Consider the following 19,121-nt stretch of genomic DNA (forward strand, 5'->3'; position numbering starts at 1 on the left):
TACATAATCAATCTGAAAATATAAATGAAACTTGTGGTCGGAGCATCATTCAATCAGATTTAAATCACATATATTCAGTTATTTGTTGTAAAATGAATGTGGGTAAAACAAATACTTATTTTGAGCAATGCGTCATATGAAATGGCAGCTATCCGAACAAAATCAGTGCAGATCACACATACAGCTTGTACGTAGGAGTAATCGAAATGAACAGTGTTTCGTTTGACTGGCCGCTGCCTTTATTAAAGCGGAACCTAAAAGCGGGGATCCGTCATTTCCGGGGATCTCTTTTACTGTGACACAAAACACAGTCCTGAAAGTTGAGAACGTTTTAGGCTGCGAAAGCGCAGAAGATATTATACCCTTTTTGTGGATAAATTTTTTTTGGAGAAAAAAAGGTCGGAAAAGGCGGCTGTGCTGTTGTTTTCTCTCATCTGCGCCGTCGCTGTAAATATCGCGTAATAGGCCGGTTCTCTGTTAGCTTGTTGCTCCGCAGTCTGGGTGACGGTACAGCGACCGTCCACGTGACTTTAGAATTACAATTCGGTTTCTTATTAAGTAGGCTGACGCGGTTTTTTAACACGCTTTATCCGGGGAATCGGGTCGGGGAGAGAAAGATGTACCGGCCAGCTCGACGCACGACGTAGACCGCGGCGTCTCCAGCGATGGACGCGTTCGCAGAGCGCAAGTCCACCTTCAGACGGTCAGAAGACAACACGCTGAAGGGCGGAGAAAAGACGAGCCCCATCAGCGTGATCTTGGTCAGCTCGGGAAGTCGGGGGAACAAGCTGCTCTTCCGCTACCCGTTTCAGGGGGTTTCCGAACACGCCTCCTCGTCGGCGAGTAAGTTCCACGCACCGCGTTTTTACGTTTGGTGGACGGCCCGTCGCCGCACGGCTAACGTGTGAATCCTCTCGTGTTGTTTGACCCCCGAAGACAAGCAGAGAAATCCTTATGCGCTGAATGCGGCGGGCGATGCCCAAGAGGACCAAGATGGGGACTCGAGGTAGGTTCCAGGCCAACAAATGGTCACGAGTATTTCACGATCCCGGACATCCTAAACGATGGTGTCATAATATTATAATATTTCTAACCGAGATGAGTAATGCAAGATATAAACGTCACTTGGAACGACTGGCAAATTAACAGTGAATTGTTTGAACATGTTTGTTTCGTCCCCCACCTTTTTATTATTTGTTTTGACCACTCACATATTCACAGTTGCTGGTTGCACACACACCATCTGCTTCCAGCATTAGACTGAAATTTTTATCATCACCAAATCACCCATAAGAGTGGCTAAATGTAGTAATAATAATAATAATATTTTCCGGCCTCACCATTGCAAACGTACTATTAAAAAAAAAACTTTTTTTGTTAGATATTTTGTGCAGTCTGTGGGCTCCGACAACAGATTTCTGAGTGGAAACATTAAAGAATGTTTCATAATTTTTGCAGCAGTACAGTTAGTCAGTGTTTTGGACTCTTTGTGTTTGGGCTTTTTTATTTTAATTTTTTATGCGTTTTGTTACACAGCTTTTCTGGCTACTGTTTGCTCGACATCTCATTTGTTGTCATTGCTGAATGCAGAAACGAAGTAAAACAATATTCCCTGCAGTGATTCGACGTCTTCTGACGCATCATAAGAGGTGCTTGTTCGTCACTACGGACAGTATCACAATGACACTCACTTCACTTTCTTTCTTTTTTCAAAAAAGGTGTATTTAGGTAAAACAAGGCAACTGTTGTATATGTTGTTTAGTCTGAGAAGATGGCATCTGATAATTGTCAAGCCCTAATAATAATAATTATTATTATTGTGAATAGAGGAAATAAATGAGCCCATTGTGCACAGTATATTTCCTTCTCTGAGGCTGTTTGAATCATATCCCTCCTCTAATCTAAGTGTCAAGCGGAGATTTTTGCCTTCAGCACAGACCTGATAACACTCTGCTTTGGGTGGAACGCTGCTTTAACATGAAAAAATGTGCAGTGATCTGAAGGTTTCAAGCCAGGCATCATAATAAAAGCACACCATACGGACGGCGTCGGTAATAACAAGGGAACATTTTTTTTAATGTGCTATCTGAGTAACCACCCTTCTCTGTTGTTCACGTTGCTGTTTCACGTTTTACCATTCTGCCAGTCTGTTCATTTACTTAATATTCTCCTATCATGCACTCATCAAAGACGTGTGCTACATTTTTCTTTTTGGTTGCTTTATTTTGTCCTTGTTTTACGGCCCTGTTCCCATTTCAGAGAACAAACTCCACTAACTGATGAGCAGTTGGTAGCAGGGTAAGAGCAAACCATTCTACACCACTTTCCCTTTCTCTAGATCACCTCATCTTCATGTTCCTTTCCTTCGTGTTACCGTGTCTGGCATACATTTATTTATGTGTGGTGCATATATGTGTGAGTGCATATATGCACCCGCCAGCCGCCACTTCAGGAATCCGTGGTGAAATCCAGTACCTGCTCTGAATCACATGCCTGGGGGGATTTATGCATCAAGCCTGGCTCCATGCTTGTCCGGAATGAAGACCTGTCAATTTATTGTGCACTCATGGTGATAGACACTGTCAAATCAACTGTGATTGTGATTGTTTTGGATATGCAAGTCTGATGAAGTATTTGGCACATTCCTGTAATCACATAATGTCTTTTTTTTTTTTACAAATCTGTGCACTTGTAATTTGTGCTAGAGGCTGAATGTCCACTGTGGGTCTCTGTGTAAAATAATTCACATTTTAATTAAACGAGGTTTAATTCTGTGCCAATGGTGGTCTGCGGCATGAGCTCATAAATGCCAATTAAAATTTGTCACCTCTGATCGACCAAGAGTGAAATTCTCCTCAGCTCCCGGTTCTTCTGCAGACTCATCCCAACCTTCTACCCCATCCCACCCTCACCTTTCTAGAAGCATTGATGTGAGTTCATTAGTGTAGATTTGCTGTTGAGCCTGTAATAAACATTGGACTACCACCAACACCAAAAAAAAAAAAAGCTCAGTGTCCCACCCCCATCCCTTGCTGCACCATCAGTTTCTCTGGTGCTTCTGAGTTCTGACAATTTAGTGGCTTTCTGTACAGGTTCTCTGATAGCATCCTTGCTACCATCCTGGCCACCAAGTCTGACATGTGTGGAAAGAAGTTTGAGCTTAAAATCGACAATGTGCGTTTTGTTGGCCACCCAACCCTGCTTCAGCTTCCACACACCATTCAGGTCCGTACAGCTCTTCACATTTTCTTCCATTTTATGGCAAACACTATGCAGTCCATGATAAAAAGCCATGCTTAATAATAAAAACAATAAATAAATAAAATGTATCAGATTTGACCACCTTATAATGCCATCACATAGTGGACAGTACCATATATCAAATCCATATCAAATAGTATAGCACCAATATACTGAACCCTGTTCAGTATGCTCGATTCTGATCTGTGCTCCTGTGGCACACAGCCATGCCTGTAAAAGCCTCTTTTGCCATCTAGTGGTGGTATATTCTGTAAACAAGTCCTTCAGTGTCCTGCAGTTGTCAGCAGAATTAACCTGAATCTGTAGTGAAAACGTTTAGGGCATTTAGAAGTTTCCTAGTTTCTCCATGGTAAATTTGGTTTGAATAGAAATAGAACGTTTGAAATAATGATGTCGAACATTTATTTGCTGATGTGCTTTATACTGAACTAGTGAGAAGGACCATTTTATTGCTTTTTTAAATGAATGCAGCTCAGCTGTAGTAAAATAATTAAAAAGGCTTTTCTAACATTGAATGAAGCTTTTAAAATGAAAGACTTGGGTTAACAAGACTAATTGTTGCTGATTAAGTTCCTCTTTGCATGTGTGCAGATATTCATTAACAGCCAGCTATTATTTATAACACGAACTGGACTGGACTGGATTTTAAATCCAATGTATAGACATCTATGTTTATAATGAATAAACTTTCTCATTGGTGCATTACCATGAGCTCATATTATGCTATTCATGCAAAATATGATATTTATGATATGACATTGTATAATTTTTTTATTTATTTTTTATACATTTTATACACGCTACTTATCGGAATAATGAGTTCGATTTTTCTTAAGAATAGTAATTAATTTAAAGAAGCCAAAATGTCATGCAGAAATACTTTTACCCAAGAAGTAACTTACACAAAATAAGGATAATGAATTTGATGTTTACATTAATTACAATGACTACACTGACGTGTGTACGATGCAGAGTAAAATAATCATCTCCAGTACATCATTCTGTGCTTTGTCTCTAATACAGGTCTCAAAAACTGACCCATCGCCAAAGAGAGAGATGCCCACCATGATCCTCTTCAGCATTGTGTTTGCTTTGAAGGTGCCATTAACACTCAATTACCAATCAAAGAACTTTTGGTCCTTTTTGGTATTATATATGCTTATGTGAATAAGGCGAGTTATTCAAATTTTCTTATGAAGGTGAACTGAACTAGTGTTGATGTCAAGGAAGGAGTTGTTATCTATGTGAGGGGCCTGTGCGTTATTATTGATTAATATTAAAAATTGTAAAAATAAACAAGTTTTGGGGTGGTGCATGGGACCGATTTAGCATTTTCTGAGAAAGGGAGTGGCCCGTATCAGCACCATTGCGGGGTGGGTCACCGTGCTGCTTGATAATCACCCTGGCCAGGGGTTGTCTCACCACCCGGCAGGATTCTGAGTCAGCAAATACAGCAACACTGAGTGCTTAGTCATGGTTTAGTCTGGCTTTCCAGCACTGGCCGCACCCCAGCCTGACTCGCCCAGCAACAAGATGTCTATCTCCAGCAGCTGGGTTAGCGGCAGTATTTATTATAAAAATTAATTACATTAATAACAATAAAAGTAATATGGTCACAAACAAACACTTGATGGCACATTTAATATATTGTTGAAAACAAGATAAAACATGTAATTAAAGTTTCATTATAAAATAATTTTGATTAATAATTAATTTGATGTCAAATGTCAAATCCTCTAAATAAATACTGTGATAAATAATATGTCCTGCCAATTCTATTTGTATTATGGATTTTGGGAAAGCCAAAATTGACATTTTACCCATTTTTATTATTGATGAAATGAGCATGAACAGAAGAAGAAGAATCTTTGTCACTGATGCAGGAACATCAGCTTTCTTATTTACTGAATAATAATAATTAAGGACATAAAATGAAGAATTTGTAAATATACAAAAAACAAACCACAAAACCTATGTACAATACAGTAGTAAAATTGTTGTAGTTCTGGCAGTGGCCATGCTTACATTCATAGAAGCTAAACATTTTATGTATAAGGAAACAACAAAAAACTCTCCAATAGTCTGAATTATGTTTTTGTTGGTATTATCATAATTTGATAAAAATGTGAAATAATTACACACATATGTGTGAATACTATCCATATATGTATTTTTGGCTGTTCTGTATTTGACATTACATATCTTTTATCTATTTACTCATATTGCTGAGATGTTGGTGTAACAATGTGGTACAGGGTTCACTGACATATGGGTGTTGGCCCAGCTACCACAGCACTCAGTGTTTGTAATGAGAAAACATAGAAAGTGGAATGGTGGTGTTCAAGATAGAAACCCTCTGGCTGATACTTGTATAAATATATATTTTTTTGTGATGTTTCCCCCTACAGGCCAATGCTGACCCCTCAGTCATCAGCTGTATGCACAACCTTTCCCGCCGCATCGCCATTGCACTGCAGCATGAGGAGCTCCGATGCCAGTACCTCACCCACGAAGCCAAACTCATGCTGGCTGTGCAGGACGAAGTCACCACCATGACTGAGAGTGAGGGCCATGCACCAACACAGTCATGAATCAAGCCTATCTCCTGAAAAAATTACCACATCATTAGACGTTTTAACATCATTTTCTGCTGTTTATATTCAGTACATTAGGCTAAGGTCTTGCACATGAAGACCAGATCACATGATTTTAGTTCATTGCTTTGATGGTACATTGATGTTACCCTGCAAATCATTTTTAAAAACTTTATATATATTTTTGTCATGTACAATTGTTTTAAAGTTTATTAGTAATGTTCCAAATGGTGTTTTTCTCTCTTTTTGTTAGGTCCAGACTGCAGCCCCCAGTCCCCATTTAGACAGATCCTGCCAAAGTGCAAGCTTGCAAGAGACCTGAAGGAGGCTTATGACAGGTTAGTCCTTTTAAAGCCTGCTTTTATTTTAAGAATTATACTTAATGTGTATACTAATGAAAAATTTAAACCATTTAAAATATTTTTGTTCATGTGTCCAGCCTCTGCACAACTGGAGTGGTCCGGCTGCACATTAACAACTGGCTGGAGGTGAGCTTCTGTCTGCCACATAAGATCCACCATGTTGGCAGAAACCATATCCCTCCAAAGGCGCTGGAGAGTAGCCTGAAAGCCATTCGGTGAGCTGGATATATGGCATCCACCTCAGATGCTTTAGGACTGTTGTTTTTACTTCAGCATTTTGTCATCAAGTCTGCCAGACATCATCTGGTTTTCTCTTGCAGGCCATACCACGCTCTGCTGCTGCTGGACAGTGAGAAAGCCCTGCTGGCCCAGCTGCCTCTGGACAGCTCCCCGGCACTAGTGCGTCTCATCAAGACCTGCTCGGCTGTCAAGAACCTGCAGCAGCTCGCACAGGACGCAGACCTAGCCCTCCTCCAGGTAGACCTATCTCTGCTCACAACGCAAATACATACACTGGAAACATTATAAGCTTTTATAGCACATTAAACACCAATTCATAGATTTTCACATGGGTATTATCAGCTTTAACATTAAACTGCCTTTATAAAATATATTGATAGTTTTTTTTGTTATGATCGTTCCTATTATTTCAAATTTGAATACCACTGAATACAATTTTGATTTAGACTCATTTTAAGTCAAGCATTGGCTACATGGGCCAATATATTTGTTGCTTAATTTCAGAATATAGGGTACTGTGTCCCTATGCACTTTTTCCAAGAATGCAAAATGTTTGCCCTAGACAATCCACACAAGAGCCGAGCTCTTATCTGACTATATTGTATATTTGTCCATTGACCGAAATCAAATTCCTTTAACAAATCCATTAGCTGTTCTTGTACTGCACTGACACCTAATGGTTGCAGAACAAAACTATATACCAAACATACAGAGGAGTCATTATGACAGCTATATATATAGGGAAATATAAAACATGTATATAGCACAAAATATAACAAACAAAAAAATCTCATCTTACCTAATACAGGAAGGAATTTAGAGACAACCTGCTTTCAGAAGACAACACTTTCAGAATAAAATTTTATTTTATATCATTTTTTATATTATATTTTATTACAATAAATACAAATATTTTTTAAAAAGTATTTGACCACAAAGAATATCAACAATCGTATTTTACACATGAATTGAGGAATTAATGAAAAATAGTTTTCGTTGCGTCTTTTGTTGATTATATTTTTTCTTATAGTTCTAATTAGATTTCTGGGACTGACAATCTTTGAAAATCCCCTACATAGTGAAATTGAAGATCACAATGAAATTTGTCAGTAGGTTGCTTTACACTGCCACCTAATGGATAAACCGTTTTAACATCCTTCCCTAATTATTCCAGTTTAAAATGAATATTTAAAAGATAAAACATCACCAGAATATTTTTTTTACAGGTTTTCCAAATTGCTGCTCATTTGGTGTACTGGGGGAAGGCCATCATTATATATCCTTTGTGTGAAAATAATGTCTACATGCTGTCCCAGCACGCAAACATCTGTCTGTAAGTGTGTGCAGTCATCCTGTCTGCTTTATTAAACATTCAAATATTTATTCAAATATTATACAATCACATAGATCAGGTTCGGTTTGGTGGACCACCCTACTACTATTCTGTTCAAAACTTCTAGGACCAAAATATATAATTGTCTGTGTATATATATTTTCTCTTTTCTTTCAAGATAAGTCAGGAAGTCAGTCAAAAAAAGGGAGGCCAAGTCAAACAAGAGCATGAATGCCAGAAATCAAGTATTTATTTGTGTTCTGCAAATGATTGTTGTTTCTGTGATTTGTGGTGGAACTGCTATATGCATTTATGGTAAATGGCGGGTATTTTAGTGGGGTTTTGTAGTAATGCGCTTACTAGATTTTCTAAATTCTCATTATGTGTTTTCATCATAGGTCATCAAGCTAATGATTCCTAATGTTGTATAAATGTGAGGTGTAGTAGTTGAAGCTGTCCCGCTCTTGCAGGTATTCCCCCTTGGCTGAACAGTTTGCTCAGCAGTTCCCAGGTCATGACCTACCCTCCATGCTTGCCAAGTTCTCCCTGCCAATCTCCCTGTCGGAATTCAGGAACCCTCTGGATGCCCCGATGCATGAGGTCAGCGTGTGTAGTAACATGTGTGAAGCTGATCACAGCCAGTCTCTGAACGTCCTTGACGCCGGTGTTCTCGTCCCTCAAGGCCCAGCTCATCCAGATGGTGGTGTGGATGCTGCAGCGCCGGCTCCTCATTCAGCTGCACACCTACGTCTGCCTGCTGGTGCCACGCAGTGAGGAGGAGACCAGCCTGCGGGACGAGGACCCCCCACTGGCTGCTCGTGTTGGGAGCCGCAGCCTCAGCACACCCAACGCACTCAGCTTTGGATCTCCAAGTACGTGCCACCTCAGCAGGCTTACCTCGTTCTGTACTCTGTTCTTACTCTGACTCCGCTCATACCTGCAGCCAGCAGCGATGACATGATCCTGACCAGCCCCAGCATGGAAAATTCCAGCACAGAGCTGCTGCCAGGCGGGGACTCCCCGCTCAATAAGAGGATGATGGAGACTCTACTGGCCAGCCTGACGGAGCATGAGCGCCAGGTGATCCTCAGCATCCCTGCTGCTCAGAGCCCGGAGGACCTGCGAATGTTTGCCAAGTAAGAGTCTCGGCATCTGCTCCACTCCTGCCACTTTAACATGCCAAATGATGTGTGGGGTGGGACACAGGTAACACGCCCGCCTATGAACCAGAAGTTCAAACCCCACTTGCTCGGGGACACCATTGTGTCCCCGAGCAAGACACTTAATCCTGAGTGTCTCCAGGGGGGGACTGTCCCTGTAAATACTAATTGTAAGTCGCTCTGGATAAGGACGTCTGATAAGTGACTGCTTTCATAAAATGGTTGGGGTAGCACAACTAAGTACACTATTATTCAATAAAGAGTGATTAAAATTATAACAATTAGCAATGGTTCCTCAGCAACAATGTGATTAGAGACTTTTCATTTTCTTTACAACAAAAGCTTAAAGGTTAACAGCCATAATTCACGCAGGGCCGTAGCACCAAAAGTGAAAGATGCAGGCAAGCTGTTCCCCAGATTACGGCACCCTTTTCAAATGACTTGTTTTTAATGTAAACATATGTTTATTCCACACGTTTTAATCGGGTGCCACATTAAAACAGCCCCTTGAGCTGTGTGGATTTTAACCACTCATGTAAACCCCCCCGCAGGCTGCTGCATTACTTCAGGGGCCACCACCACCTGGAGGAGATCATGTACAACGAGAACATGCGGCGCTCGCAGCTGAAGACCCTGTTCGACAAGTTCCGCAGCGTGCTGGTAGTCACAAATCACGAAGACCCCGTCATCTCACTGTTCCAGTCTCCCCCTGAGTAAAGGGTTGATGGACGTCGTGTTCCTGCTCCCAGGATGCCTTCTGAACCAACTTACAACGTTGGCCCTTTACTGCTGACAGCATGGTTAATGTGATGTACAAAACTTTTATAGTAAAAGAAAAAAAAAGTGTATTTTCCACAATAAATCTTAAATTCATTAATAAATTATTCAAGGACGTTAGCTGCTTTCTGCACGTTTGCAGGCCATAAATTGGTCTATTTGAAAATAACAGAGACCTGGCGGCGTCCCAGTCCTCACTGTCATGGATCATTCTTTCAAACCAGCAGGACCAAAGAGCCTGAAGGAGCTGTAACGATCTTCACGGCTGCAGCAGCTTCCCTCAGGACCAGAGCTGGCGCGCGAGTGAGCAAGGGGTGGCGGTCGGGGTCCGGAGCCGAGAGTGTGGGATGGGAACGTTAAATAATATAGCACCCTTGAGGGTCTCATTTCCGCCATGGCGCAAGGCACGCTTCATTATTCGCAGCGCATTCCTGCTGTGAGGCCGTCCACGAATCTCAGTTCACTATAAATAAGATACATAAATTAAAAACTAGAAAAAGTTTTTTTTTTTTTGGCTGGCCACAAGAACCAAGCGATGGTGGACGTTTATTTATTTATTTATTACAGTCCGTCTCCCATCAGCGCATCGATCTACTAGACGGTGATAACATTACTGTAATGCCGTAATCCTGCGTTACCGAGATGCGGGGCATGCATGGATGATGAGGACCTTCAAATCGCAGCAAAGGTGCAGGATGAGGCGGAGAGAGAGAGAGCAATACCGAATGTCTCTCGGTCAAAGATGCTGAGAATGTTGTTGTTAGAGGCACAAAAAATAAAAATGTGGCTGACACCAGCAATTTGACTTTTTTTTTTTTTAAAAGTCAATAGATTCATATTGACGGCAAAAAAATCGATTTGTTCCAAAAACGGAAATGCATTGAAAAGGGGATCGTGGAGCGCTGTGCTGCACAACAAAAATCTTACTACTTGGCATAATTTGACTCTTTCTTCCGCAAACCTGGGCACCCGGAATGAAGTGTATGTGAGGGCTGTAAATTTTGGAGAGGAGCATGTCTGTGGTATAAAGGCTCATGTGATTCATAACCCCCCCCCCCAAAAAAATATTCAAGTGTTGTCACCAGACCTTGTAGAACCCTCATTTAAAGGAGTCTCTCGCTCAGCCTTCCTGTCCACCACACTTACACAGGGGTGCCCGTGTAAGTAGAACCGCAGGGGCTTGGCCGCCCACTCGCCGTGGGCCTGGATTCCGACACGCGCGGCGGCAACCACCCCCCCACCCGGCGCGGACTCCCCTCGGGCGTCCCGCTCCAGCCACACGTCGGCGTCGCCCGCCAGGTCCCTGCGGTCGAACGTGCGGGGGATGTCCAGGGCTTGGCACAGCTTCGAGGGGCCGTTGCAGAGCTCCTCCTCTTTCAGCGGCCGGGACCCTCCCCTCCGCCTGGCGCTTCTCAGCTCCCTCATGACCGCCTGGCCCTGCAGGGGCTCCAGGGAGCGGAGCAGCACGGCCGCTCCCTCGCCTGCAAATTACAACACTTCCTTCCAGATCGGGCGGGCCAGCGTAGTGACATTTAAAGTGACCTTTCATCGAAATACCACAAAAACGGGCTGTACTCGAAGCCTCGGAGAAAAACAAACAGCCTCACCCTGGCTGGAGACGTTCATGCAGAGGTAGATGCCATAAATGGAGTAGACGTAGATGGTGCCTGGCCGCATGAACATGGCGGCGTTCCTCTCCGTGCGCTTCCCGCCTGCAGAGTGCGAGGCCCGGTCTTCTCCGCCCAGGTAGGCCTCCGTCTCCACCACCCTCCCCCTCAGCAGCGTTCCATCCGCGCGACGCCTCGCCAGCACCTAACAAGCACCGGATCCACAACAGAGACGTGCCACTCCCGCCACTTTAATATGGCAACGGGTCACAGACCACAGAGTCACATGTTCAAACCCCGCTTACTACCATTATGTCCCATTATGACATTTAACCCTGAGTTACTCCAGGGGGGACTGTCCCTGTAAATGCTGATTGTACGTCTGATAAATTACGTAAATGTAAAGCATTAATTCTTCAATGCTTCTGCTCAGTAGAGTACAGCTTCCATAAAATGGTTGGGGTAGCACAACCAAGTACACTACATTTACATTTACGGCATTTATCAGACGCTCTTATCCAGAGCGACTTACAATCAGTAGTTACAGGGACAGTCTCCCTGGAAAGTGTTGTCTTTTTTAGGGTTAAATGTCTTGCTCAGGGACACAATGGTAGTAAGTGGGATTTGAACCTGTGACTCTGTAGTCTTCTGGTTCATAGGCAAGTGTGTTACCCACTAGGCTACTACCATCCCATACACTATTCTTCAGCACCGGATCAGCGTTCGAACCAGAGCGATGCTGAACCGGCGTGGTGTAATGGCGCGCTGCCTCCAGCAGGTGGCGCTCCGGCTTTATAAAATTTCCCCCAGAACGCAGCGCGGGGTTCTTCTCGTAATGGTGCAACGCAAGAAACGACGGGGGAGGGCGAGACGAACCACACAAAAACGTGGGCGATTTCTTAGCTGTGTGTGTGTGTGTGTGTGTGTGTGTGTGTGTGTAAAAGCCACATGTTATTTCCCTGGGTAACTACTGAGCGCAGCCAGTCTTCCTGGAGCCCACCTTAACACCACCCGTCAAGATAATTGGCCCCGTTCATGTTCTTTGTGCTTTACAAACCCGAACATCTGCCTTTTTATGGGTTATAGCGGATTATGAAGGATATCAAAGTTTTTTTTTTGATGGTTAACGTTGTTTCCTGTTGATGCATTGTGCCCTGATAAAGAATGAGCTCAGGATTTAGCAACTTCCTGCCTCTAATCGAATTACAGCCGCTATCGTGGGCAATGGCGTGGGTAAGGGACCTGGTGGGACGAACTGTGGCCATCGACCTTGTCCTGCACGCTGCCTGCGCCACATCCGCGTGGGTCCCGCACCATCCGCCCTCCCCGCTCACCTTGCCGAGGAAGGCTTTGGCCAAAGCCACGCACGGCTGGTCGAAGAAATCCCGACCCAGCCGGAGTCCGTCGTCCTCTGGGGTGGTGAAGTAGCGGCTGGCGCAGTCGTCGCTGGTTAAAGGCAGAGCTGCTCTTCTTTTTCTCGCCGCCATCGTGGCTATGATGATGACGATGATGATGATGAGGAGGAGGAGGAGGACAGGGTCTCTGTTAATCGTTTTTTTATTCGAAAATGTATTTTTCCGAGGCCATGTGCTTGCAGCAGAAATGAATAACCATTTGCAGGCGAGTGACGGGACTCTTTGCAAGAATGGACCTTTACATTTGAATAATTACGCAGGGATTTTAACCATGGCCATACGCTCAAACGCCAACGCGCGGGTTCACGGCGACAAGCCCATCCGTGCAAAGCAACCACGGTGCACAGCATTAGCTGACCTGCGCGCAAAGCGCACCGGGATGCGTCTTAAAGGGGCCGCCGTCGCCTGGTCGGTGCTGATGCATTCTGGGAGTCTGCGCGCCTGTCTTGAGCGGACAAAGTTCACTCATATCACAGTACATCACCATAACAGCATATTCTGTGAATAAAGAACAGGCCCTTAAAAAAATCTCCAAACTGGCACATAACTTAACAAGACTTAGATTCTGTTTCATATTCATGTAAGTAATTATTTATTGTTAGATAATTAACAATAACGTTAATAAGCAAACAATAGACGATGTCATAGGTACAGTACAGGCCAAATGTTTGGACACACCTTCTCATTCAGTGTGTTTTCTTTATTTTCATGATCATTTACGTTGGTAGATTCTCACTGAAGGCATCAAAACTATGAATGAACACATGTGTGGAGTTAATAACATGTTTTATATTCTAGTTTCTTTGCTCTGATTACTGCTTTGCACACTCTTGGCATTCTCTCGATGAGCTTCAAGGGGTCGTCACCTGAAATGCTTCTCCAACAGTCTTGAAGGAGTTCCCAGAGGTGTTTAGCACTTGTTGACCCCCCATAGTGCAATTTTCAAAGAAAAAAATATACCCACTAAACTAATCTATACTAACTAAAACTAAAGCTTAAATACTGTACAGGTTTCTCTACAGGAGAAAAGTAGAACTTTTATGTACAATAAACAGGTCGAAGAGGACATAACTGAACAACATCATGTAGGATGCTTGTGAGAGGATATGTTGGATATTTCGAACAGGACACACAAGACAAGACAAACGTGCAAAAAGAGCAGAAATGTGCAAAATTTTAGGAGATGCATAAGGCTAAAGGTGTATGGTTGTTGAGTTTATCAGCGTTCTGGTGATGGTGGTGCATTGAGAGCTCTGACTGCTTGGGGGAAGAAGCTCTTGCAGTGTCTGGTAGTTACAGTTCTGATGCTGCGGAACCGTCTTCCAGATGGTAGGAGGGAGAACAGGGCATGTGAGGGGTAGTGAGAGTCCTTCATTATGTTCCGAGCTCGACGGATGAGGTGCTTCTTGTATAGCTTGGAGATGGTTGGAAGTGGGACCCCGATGATGCGCTCTGCTATCTTCACTATCCATTGCAGGGTCTTCTGCTCAGCAACAATTCAGTTCCCGTACCAGACTGTGATGTAGCAGCAGAGAACATCTCAATGGTCCCCCGGCAGAATGATGGGAGGAGGGAGGTTGGCCTTCTTCAGCTTCCTGAGGAAGTGCAGACGTTGCTGGGTTTTCTTGGTAGTGCAGGTGGTGTTGAAGCTCCAGAAGAGGTCTTCTGTCATGTGCACAACTTCATTCTGCTGACGATCTGAACAGCAGATCCATCGATGTGTAGTGGGGTGGGGACAGTCGGTTTCTTCCTGAAGTTGACAACCATCTCTTTGTTCTTGGTGACATTGATAGTCAGGTTGTTGCTCTGGCACCAATCCACCAGATGTTTATCTCCTCGCTGTAGGCAGACTCATCGTTGTTAGTGATGAGCCCCACTACTGTTGTGTCTTCTGCGAACTTGATGATGTGGTTCGAGCTGTACTGTGCAGCACAGTCGTGTGTCAGCAGAGTGAACAGCGATGGGCTGAGCAGCATCCCTGTGGGGAACCTGCGCTCAGTCTGAGGACCTTGGAGGTGTTATTTCCTATAGACACAGACTGAGGCCAACATCCAGCCAACATCCAGAGTGGAGAGCTTATTCCCAGCAGGTCCAACTTCATTAAAGCTTATTTATTAAATGTTCATGTGTAATTGATTTCAAAAGTAAGGTATAAATGCCGTGCACACATTGCAACTAAGTTATCTTTGACTCCTCGTCTGGGTTATTTGTGTAATCCTCAGTTTGTTAGAAAGTGTGTGCACGTGTATGTCTGGGTTCACCAAGTGACATACTGGTTTCCTGGTCAGTTCCAGGACATAAACTGAATGGATGACATTAAACACCAATTCATGTAACCTAGACAAGTTAGTTTTGCTTTAACTGAGTGGATTTGCAGCTCAGGCACAGTTTGGTGCAAAACGTATCCAGCTGACCATCAAGCTAACTTTGATGGTCCTTGGGGAGTGCTGGCATGGCGCTGAAAGTCAGCATGATGCTCGGCGTCTCTGATGGGGTTGACAGCCTCTGGCCCAGAGCAGGGCCTCCCTCTTAGGGGTCCCAGCTGCTCTGCCATGAGGACCTGACAGAAATTCTCCTTAAAGCCATTCTTGTGCTCCTGGTCCCAGAAGACCACCTGGCCAACCGGGAATGTTGACCTTGGGAAAACAGGATGTGAACTCTGTGTGTCATGGACCGTTGACTGACTCCTCCAAAACTGGGAATGGCACCCAGCGCTGCTGGGAGAAGAAGACTTTGAAGCTGCTGCAGTAGTAAAAACTTGTTCAAGAACTTAATTTTAATCGGCATGCCAGGCAGCTTTATGGCATATAATTTCGGGACACCACCTATTGTCTTGAAAACATGTAAGATCTCCTCAGCAGCAACATGCTGTAGGTGATGTGGAGAGACATGAGAAGATTTACTTGTATTCCGGGACTGTCCAACTTGCTTTGTCAAGAGATATGGGAGAAGACAGACCAAACTTTGTGGACTCCTACATATTTATTTGATCCCAGAGAACATAATCACACTTAACCTGCTTCAGTACAGTCAACGAGTCTGATAAGTACAGGTAATGGAGAACATAAGAGTTCAACACCTCCAACTCCAACAGATTTATATAAATAATAAAAAGCTTTATCTTTATTTTTTTAGGTTTGGCTTTTTTTTTGGGGGGGGGGGGTTTAGATTTATCTTTTTAGATTTGGCCACCTGATATCTAACTGCTTGAATAACCCAAAATGCACAAAGTCCTTCATGATATATTTCACTCGGCTAGTAAAATTATAATATGAATGATCCTTCACTTTTGTTGAGTTGTATGAATGTTTTTTGTACAATGTTCATAGCCTGTAATATTAAAATCTAAAACAAGACAAAGGGTGAACGGAGGGTGAAGCGCCCTTGGGTGAGAGCCCTGGTCATGCAGCGGCTCAGTGTCAGGTCAGACAGGGTTCTGGAGCTCTGCCAGAGGGCTCAGGGATTGCTGGTCTGATGCGTAATCACGGCACAAATAGGTGGCGGACACGCTCGAGGTTTGCAGTAGGTAAACTGACACCTTCGTGTAACCAAAGGACGCTGTAAACATTCCAAGATGGCATGCTTGCCTGGCTCATTTTTTATTATGTCACGCCAGAGGCACAGAATTCGATTACTGTAACTTTATTTAGAATAGTGCTGGTCTATCCCCATATTTTGCTTTGGGGTACTGAAGTTTACAGCGTCGTACACCAACTGCAGGCACTGACCCAGTAAAAATAAAACCAACGTTTTCCTGTTCATTACAGTTCACAGGCTCGCGTGAGGGAGAGAGAGGATATTACCAGAGGTTAGATCAGCGGTCAACCGACTAATCGGTAGTTGTCAGACGAATGCGATCAAGAGTCAGAAAACAAGTTTACACATTTTTATTCTCGAGTGCACCAATAGTTCTTGAGCTGTAGTCATTTATAGTTAATTCTTCAATTTACAAGTAAATATCTATTTAATAATGCAGACAAGACAATGGAAAAAATATAACAAATGTTTATTTCAATTTTGCAACTTGATGTTTACTCTTATTTATGAAAAACCGAACTGAAAAAAAAAATGACCGTGGTATTAAATACATTATTTTCTGCCCCCTATGTCTGAAGCACACACAATGTTTTTACATTTTAACTTGACTGCCTCGACCTTTCAGTTTCATGGATGCATTCTGCTTGGCATCAGTGCTGCCTGTGTCACGGGATTTTGGCTCAAGTGATGCACCCGGGTGACAAATCAGACACAAAAAGTGAGGACTGGAATGGTGCAATGAGCCCGTCAAGCACGGCTTGACAGCAAGGATGGAGCAATTGTTGTCATGCTTTGGCTCTGATTTATGTGGGCGTCAGCAGATCGGACTGACAGACATGAGCTCAGCTGCGTCGCTAGGCCGCACTGAGCTCCGAAAAATGCTTCTCCACAAGGGCGTCAAGGACTCATGTGACACAGATGGATGCTCTACACACCATAAGCTGACTGGAAAAGTCAAAATCTCGCTGTTTTCTCCGCCGAGGCCTCCAGGCTGCGGCGCTTTGAAGTGCTGCTATGGACGACTTTTCCTACGACATCTCCCAAGTCTCCGGGCCAAGCCGTCGAGGGTCTGGTGTGCAGATTGGTAACTCTTTCAGGTCGGATAATTGTTTAAATATGTTCTCTCCCCGTATCTGAGAGCTCTGTTTCAAAGAGTCTGTCCTGTAGGTATAGGCTTGGAGGAGACCTTGGTATGTGACCTTCACGAGGTGTGCTGCGCGATGGTTTACTTATTAAAGGTTTAAAAAGGCAGATGGCAGGCCTCTCTGGGTTTGAAAGGAGCACCTGTTTATCGCAGCATATCGCACAAGGGAAGGGGAGCATGCAAACACTGATTGTGCGGTTTAAATCATGCATGCTCACCGATTGACTGACCCCACTGCACCCGCCCGCCCGCCCCCGCCCCTTTCTCGTCTGCTTGAAGACGTCTTTGTTCTGCAGCCAGCCCACATGACTCTGTGATCGACCTAACACTGTCCAAACGTAATAAATCAGCCCTTTCCCCTGTTTTCTTTCTCACTGCAGCCCTGGACAGCACAGAAGATTGTGCGGTGTGTGTTTTTTTTTTCCTGAAGGGAAACGACACGAGACGACACGAGTGAGAGGAAAACACCGAATTAAAATCCGCAGAAAATCTTTCCAGGCCGAGCACCAGAGGCTTTGGGGGCGTAGAGTCTTCTGACGCCATTCTCTGAATCTTTTCTAAATTTAACCTGATATCTCAGTCAGCTGACAAACAGATCCAGGCGCTTACTAATCAGAGGCTACAGAGCCGCCGTGGTCACCTCTTCGCTTTCCTCACACACACACACACACACACACACACACACACACACACACACACAGAGGTACACGTTCAGTACAGTACCAGCCGGAATAAGGTGGCTTCAGTGGCTGTAGCTTCAAAGTCAAAGAAGACTTCCTTCAGACGCAGCGCACTTTTGTGCCTGTTCCCTTGGCTGGATGGACATCGCTGGAAAAGCACAAAAGAGCAGCCGGCGCAGTGGCATGCCCAGCGGAGCGAGCATTCGCCCGTTTTATTTTGACTAACTCTTGGCTGAATCCAGGCCGACTTCCTGAGTCCCCGCCGACTTCTGAGAGGCTCGGCCTGTCTGTGAACGGGATCTTCCGCAGTTAGATTTCGGTATGCAGTGTTTGTGTTACAGGTCCACATAATAAATCTGTGCTTCTTCCTCTCAGGTAAAGCAAGTCCTTTCCTACCCTCCGAAACGAGAAGCAGATTCATAACCGATAAAACCACGCACATTAATCCCATCTGTTCAGTTCGGGGTTAATTATTAATCACCTATGAAAGTTTAATGCGACTCCTCTCTCATGTTCAGAGGTGTCAGGTTGAGCCCAGGTGGGCCGGCAGGTGTAGGATTTCGTGGGGTCTGCTCGGAACTGGGTGGACCTGGAGGAGGAACAGCTGGCTGACCTGCTTGGGCTTATTCGCTCATTTCCTATAGGGTGGGCCCATACACACACACACACACACACCAGCACTTGCCCTTATTAAATAACCCAGACAGGAATGCAAACCGGTAAGTTGCGGGACATTTGATCCGACGCTGAAGAAGACAACGTCCTGAATTTTGCGAAAATGAGACCTGGCAAAAAATAGCTCTGTGCAATTAAAAACGCATGGTTTGCAAAACAACATTTTTTAATCGGAAAATCTGATGCTTCGTCACATCAGGACATTCGGTGTAATTTCCCTCTCAAAGCACACAGCCTCTTGCCGTCCCTTGATAACAGGCCCTGTGACTAATGTTCAACCTGCGGCAGTAACTTCAGTCTGTCTGCTGTCTGTTTTATCTCAGAGGTGCAGCGAAA

General features: G+C 44.1%; 2 protein-coding genes across 4 annotated transcripts; one reads left to right on the top strand and one right to left on the bottom strand.

The window, feature by feature from the left end:
• Nucleotides 1-279: 279 nt before the first annotated feature.
• Nucleotides 280-9,847, top strand: nprl3 (NPR3-like, GATOR1 complex subunit). 3 transcript variants are annotated; one of them, XM_028985632.1, is made up of 14 exons: nt 280-843; nt 937-1,006; nt 2,260-2,298; nt 3,093-3,225; nt 4,285-4,359; nt 5,670-5,823; nt 6,109-6,193; nt 6,295-6,432; nt 6,538-6,694; nt 7,684-7,790; nt 8,261-8,390; nt 8,473-8,662; nt 8,734-8,926; nt 9,502-9,847. In XM_028985632.1, exons 1-14 carry the CDS (start codon nt 666-668, stop codon nt 9,665-9,667), a joined length of 1,815 nt encoding a protein of 604 aa, XP_028841465.1. In that variant the 5' UTR covers nt 280-665; the 3' UTR covers nt 9,668-9,847. The 3 variants fall into 3 exon arrangements, with proteins under 3 accessions (XP_028841465.1, XP_028841466.1, XP_028841467.1); XM_028985633.1 differs by lacking the exon at nt 2,260-2,298 and having other exon boundaries at nt 281-843; nt 9,502-9,667; XM_028985634.1 differs by lacking the exons at nt 2,260-2,298; nt 3,093-3,225 and having other exon boundaries at nt 788-843; nt 9,502-9,667.
• A 421-nt stretch (nt 9,848-10,268) lies between these two features.
• mpg (N-methylpurine DNA glycosylase) lies at nt 10,269-13,106 on the bottom strand. Its single transcript, XM_028985635.1, has 3 exons — nt 12,669-13,106; nt 11,335-11,539; nt 10,269-11,208 (listed from the first exon to the last, which is right to left on the bottom strand). The coding sequence occupies exons 1-3, from the start codon at nt 12,819-12,821 to the stop codon at nt 10,796-10,798; spliced, it is 771 nt and encodes a 256-aa protein (XP_028841468.1). The 5' UTR covers nt 12,822-13,106; the 3' UTR covers nt 10,269-10,795.
• Nucleotides 13,107-19,121: the final 6,015 nt, after the last annotated feature.

Source organism: Denticeps clupeoides, chromosome 7 (genome assembly GCF_900700375.1).
Source record: "Denticeps clupeoides chromosome 7, fDenClu1.1, whole genome shotgun sequence".
NCBI lineage: Eukaryota > Metazoa > Chordata > Actinopteri > Clupeiformes > Denticipitidae > Denticeps > Denticeps clupeoides.